General features: G+C 40.7%; 1 protein-coding gene across 1 annotated transcript in view; it reads left to right on the top strand.

Annotated features, from left to right (window-relative positions):
* The first annotated feature begins 2,705 nt into the window (after positions 1-2,705).
* The window catches only part of LOC105552616 (single-stranded DNA cytosine deaminase), a 19,081-nt gene continuing 16,486 nt past the window's right edge, over positions 2,706-5,300 (top strand). The window contains exon 1 of the mRNA XM_011998331.1: positions 2,706-2,836. Coding sequence (XP_011853721.1) covers positions 2,829-2,836 — 8 coding nt within the window. The 5' untranslated portion in view covers positions 2,706-2,828. The remainder of the gene's footprint in view (positions 2,837-5,300) is intronic.

Raw genomic sequence — 5,300 nt, 5'->3', positions numbered from 1 at the left:
GATCTGATTTCAAACGCCTGCACCTTCCAGTGGACACTGCAGATGAATTTGGAGTCTCCATTCTGCTCCTTGATCAACTGTCCTATAGAACTGAGAGTGCCAAAGGCAACTACCGTCTACTATCTTTGCTGGTGCCCTGAGGAATTTTTTCAGCAATAGTAATTTAGACAAGGCCAGGTGCAGTGGCTCACACCTGTAATCCCAGCACTTTGGAAGACTGAGGTGGGCAGATCACTTGAGCCCAGGAGTTCAAGACCAGCCCGATCAACATGGAAAGGCCCTATCTCTAAAGAAAAATACAAAAATGAGCTGAGTGTGGTGGCACATGCCTGTAGTCTCAGCTCCTCGGGAGGCTGAGGCAGAAGTGTCACTTGAGCCCAGGAGGTCAAGGCCTGCAGTAAGCCGTGTTCACGCCACTGTATTCCAGCCTGGGTGACACAGAGAGACTCTGCCTCAAAATAGTAATGATTATAATTATATAATTATTAGAAATAATTATAATTAATTATTTCGAATCTCATGGCTAATTAAAAAATAATTTAAACAGATTATTTTACTTGTCTTTAGTTTACTGAGGAGTGTATTTTAAGTGATAAGTACTAAAGAGAAAAATAATTTAGAGGATGTGGGCAAGGGAGTGTCAGAATGGTGAGATCTGGTTGATATTTTAGATATGGTGACTAGGACAAATCTCAAATACCAGAGAGTATTTGAATAAGGATGTAAAATACATGACAGTGTAAGCCACAACCATACACACAAAAATAACTTTTCAGCAGAGAGACCCTCAAGGGCAGAGGAAGGAGTGTGTGCTCTTTGTGTGAGCAAGGGAGAAAGTGGAGGCACCTGCAGCCAGAGGGAGGAAGCAGAGCAGATGATAGCGGGGCTTGTGGGCCATCTCAGGCTGCTGGCCTGTATTGAGAGAATGGGAAGCCATGGAGGGTTATGACAGGGGAGTGACATGACCTTAAATGTTCCAGAATGAATACTCTAGTTGCTGTGTGGAGATCAGACTATAATCGAAGAAGGGGAAGGCAGAAAAGCCAGTTGGGAGGCAAAACGTAATAATCCAGTTTGCTTGGACCTGGAGGTGGTGGTGAGAAGTGATCAGTTTGTGAATATATTCTGGTGGCAGAGATAACAGGATTTGCTAATGGAGTGTGCATGGGATTTAAAAGAAAGAGGGGAGTTGAGAGACACTCTGCCCAGGTTTTGCCAAGCAATTGGAAGAATACTGCTGTTAATTGAGATGGGAAAGATGGCAAGAAGTGCAGGTAAGGCAGAGACGAGGGGTTCTGTTTTAGACAGGCTGGAGGTGCTCAGCCATCCAAATGGAGATTCTGAGAGGAAAGCTGGACACCCTTGTCTTGAGTTGAAGGAAGCAGTCTGATAGATTTGGCTGTGTCACCACCCAAATCTCATCCTGAATTGTAGTTCCCACAATTCCCACTTGTCATGGGAGGGACCCAGTAGGAGGCAGACAAATCACGGGGGTGGGTCTTTCCCATGTTGTTCTTGTGATAGTGAACACGGCTCACAAGAGCTGATGGTTTTATAAAGGGAGTTCCCCTGCATGAGCTCTCTCTTGCCTGCCACCATGTAAGATGTCCCTTGCTTTTCTGCCATGATTGTGAGGCCTCCCCAGCCATGTGGAACTGTGAGTCAATTAAACCTCTTTCCTTTATACATTCCCCAGTCTCAGGCATGTCTTTATCAGCAGTGTGGGAACAGACAAATACATGGTCCAAGCTAGCGCTATTGATTTGAAAATCATCAAGGTATAGATGGTATCAAAGCCTTGAGGCAGAGATCCTAGCTGCATTGCTTACCATTGCATCCCTAGCACTTGGCATAGTTTCCATCACACAGTAGCCATTAAGTGTCTACTCAGTGAATAAATAGAATGCATATGGGCTACAGTAGGAGAGAGAAAGAAAATCTTTAATAGACCAAGTTCTATGCGAGCACAAAATTAAAGTCTTTTATTTGAAGATCTTAGCCTGTTTTCCAAATTCAGTGTAGTCAATTAGACACTGATTCTGTCTGGTGAAATAAGCATTTTTGTATTTTGGGGGACTGCTGCTGCTTCCGACTCCAAATTAAGGATTTTTTTTTTTTTTCTAAAAAAGATGGCTCATGCAAAAATCATTCTTTGGTGTAAATATCTAGTCTTCAAGCAATTCTTGTAATGCAATCAGAAAGAAAAAAATCCATGGTTTGGGAGGGAAAATTTTTGTGTTCTAAATTCTGTATAACTGAGTTCATTTGCTTAACTGCAAAGCAGGAACTGTTAGTGGCTGTCTCTACTGAGTTCAGAGATAGTGTGAGACTATGGGGGAATAGAGGCTTTTTAAGTGCTCTTTAACACAACAACACAAGAAGCTATTTAAATGCTCTTTAAGGTATTTACATAAATATTACTATTATCATTGTGCTTTTATTTTGTGTTATCATGATTACAATTTAAGTGTCTGCTGCTACTGCCTCTTGATCTTTGCTAGCTATGGAGCATGGACTGGACTTTCAGAGCAGCAGCCCTAAAGGAACCTAAACATTAAGCAGAGCTGCCCTCAATCGTTTAACCTGTGTGACTCTGCCTATGACAGCCCCACCCACCCATCTTCACTGGATCCAAATCAGGAGCAAGGCCGTTGGGGTACCTGGTGGGGGTGATGCTGTCAGGGGAGGAGCCCAAAAGGGCAAGCTCAAATTTGAATGTGAAGGGCCAATGCACTGTCAGACTGAGGCAGAGAACCATCATTAATTGAAGCAAGATTTTTCTGGCCTGAGACTTTCAGGGAGCCAAGAAAGACACTCTGGACACGGCTATGGACAGGTAAAGAGGCAGTCTCCTCATGGGTGATTGCACTGGCCTTCTTCTCAGAGCAAATCTGAGTAATGAGACTGGTAGCTATCCCTTTCTCTCATATAACTGTCTGACTGATAAGATCAGCTTGATCAATATGCATATATATATTTTTGATCTGTCTCCTTTTGTTCTATTCAGATCTTATATGCTGTCAGCCAATTCTTTCTGTTTCAGACTTCTCTCGATTTCTCTCTTTTTCATGTGGCAGAAGAAGTAGTGTGTACAGTGTACTGATTCGTCCTGAGATTTGTACCATGGTTGAAACTAATTTATGGTAATAATACGAACATAGCAAATCTTTAGAGACTCAAATCATGAAAAGGTAATAGCAGTACTGGACTAAAAATGGTAGTGTCAATTTTCATAATAATTTTGTACATATTCAACAATAAAACAACTTGAAGACACACTTTCCTAGGGAGATGTTACTGAAATAATTTAGCTATAGTAAGACAATTTGTAATTTTAGAAATGCCAAACATTTTAAATTAATTGCTTGAAAGTCACTTTGATTATGTCCATTACAAGGAGAAAAATTCATTCAAGCAAGTTATTTAATGTTAAAGGACTATTGTTAGGCAGTTAATGGCACTTTTACTATTAACTAATCTTTCCATTTGCTCAGACATAGCTTAACTTACCTCTCAGGTGTGAATTTGGTTAAGGTCCTCACAATGTTTTTATTTGCAGTTTTTGATCAGTTAATATCATAGAACTTACTCGATTCCTACCTTTATGATTACTATGAATGTATGAGAATAATGCCTAATCCTTATACTTTACTTCAATTTAATTCCTTTATAAAGAACGTGCATTACATAATTAAGATTTTTTAAAAATATATTTTTTTGTAGAGACGGGGTCTTAGACCAGCCCAGGCTGGTCTCTAAGTCCTGGCCTCAAGCAATCCTCCTGCCTGGGCCTCCTAAAGTGTTGGAATTACAGACATGAGCCATCACATTCAATATACAGAATAAAGATTTTTAATGGAGGACTTAATATCCTTCAGAAAATTTTCTTGAGGGCAAACAATATCAAATGTCTCCTCAGTTTACACTGAGATTTTGAAAACAAGTCTGAGGTATAGGTCCTTGTGAAGGGTCCATTGGAAATACTTGTTCAAAGTAAAATGCAAAGCAAAGGTAAACTCAGCAGTTGAAATTCAGAGAAAGACAGAAAAGGAGACAAGATGAAATTCAACAGGACGAAAGAGTGATTAATATCATCATTGAAGAGGAGAGTATCTGTGGCGCTCATCAGTGATGGCAAAATGACTTGGTCAGGCTTATTTTTAACCCACTTGTTTCTGGTTTGCACGGCTGGGGATGCAGCTAGGGTTCTGCTTCAGGGAGCACAGCTGTCCAGGCAGCTGTCAGCCTGCAGGCTTGAAACACTCCTTCGGCAAAGTGCTTCCTACCCCGGAGAGAAATGACCAGAACAGGGAGCTGGAAACAGGCCCCTAACCAGAGAAGGGAAGTAATGGATCAACAAAGTTAACTAGCAGGTTAGGATCATGCAATTCATTTCGCTCTGACTGGTAACATGTGACAGAAACAGTGCAGGCCTATGGCATTTTCATGTAGAGTAGGACCCAAAAACCCACCCGAAGTCCATTATCTGTGCCACATCCTTCTTATCTAGACTTCCAGGACACTTTTTCTTCCTTGTGATAAGGCTCTCTATCTCTCTACATACACACACACACCCCACCAACCAAGGTGCATGTAAAAAGAGGTAGTTTCCTTTGCCTTTCTCATCTATACAGCTCAGGAGGGTAAGTTAAATAGAAAAGGGATTTATTGGTAAGAGATGATGCTTAATGAACCCTGGGCCTCAAAGAGAGAATTGCTTTTCTTTTTCTTCTGTACTTATTAAGCACCTATTATGTGTTGCGCTTATATATACAAAGGGTTATTATATGCTAATATAGTAATAGTAATGGTGGTTGGTACTACGGTAATTACCATAATAATTATTATCCTTTTAAAATAAAGCTAATTATTATTGTATCTTTTTTAGTATTCATTTTATGTTTCTTATGTTTTTTATTTTTTTAAAGACAATCTCACCCTGTTACCCAGGCTGGAGTGCAGTGGTGCAATCATAGCTTCTCTGCAGTCTTGAACTCCTGGGCTCAAGCAATCCTCCTGCCTTGGCCTCCCAAAGTGTTGGGATACAGTCATGAGCCACTGCATCTGGCCTAGTATCCATTTAGATCAAAATATGCATTTTTAATTTTAAAATAATATGGCTAATTTTTACCTTACATAATGTGTATACTGGTAATAAAGCCAGTTTGCTGCCTCAGGTTTAAAGTGCTTTCCAATAAGCTTCATGTATGTGGGGGGAGACATTTAAATTGAAACAGATGGCCGGGTGTGGTGGCTCACCCCTATAATCCCAGCACTTTGGGAGGCTGAGGTGGGTGGAT

This window comes from Mandrillus leucophaeus, unplaced genomic scaffold (genome assembly GCF_000951045.1).
Source record: "Mandrillus leucophaeus isolate KB7577 unplaced genomic scaffold, Mleu.le_1.0 Scaffold568, whole genome shotgun sequence".
Classification (NCBI taxonomy): domain Eukaryota; kingdom Metazoa; phylum Chordata; class Mammalia; order Primates; family Cercopithecidae; genus Mandrillus; species Mandrillus leucophaeus.
Note: the sequence above shows the minus strand (reverse complement) of the source record. Positions and strands in the feature narration are given on the sequence as shown.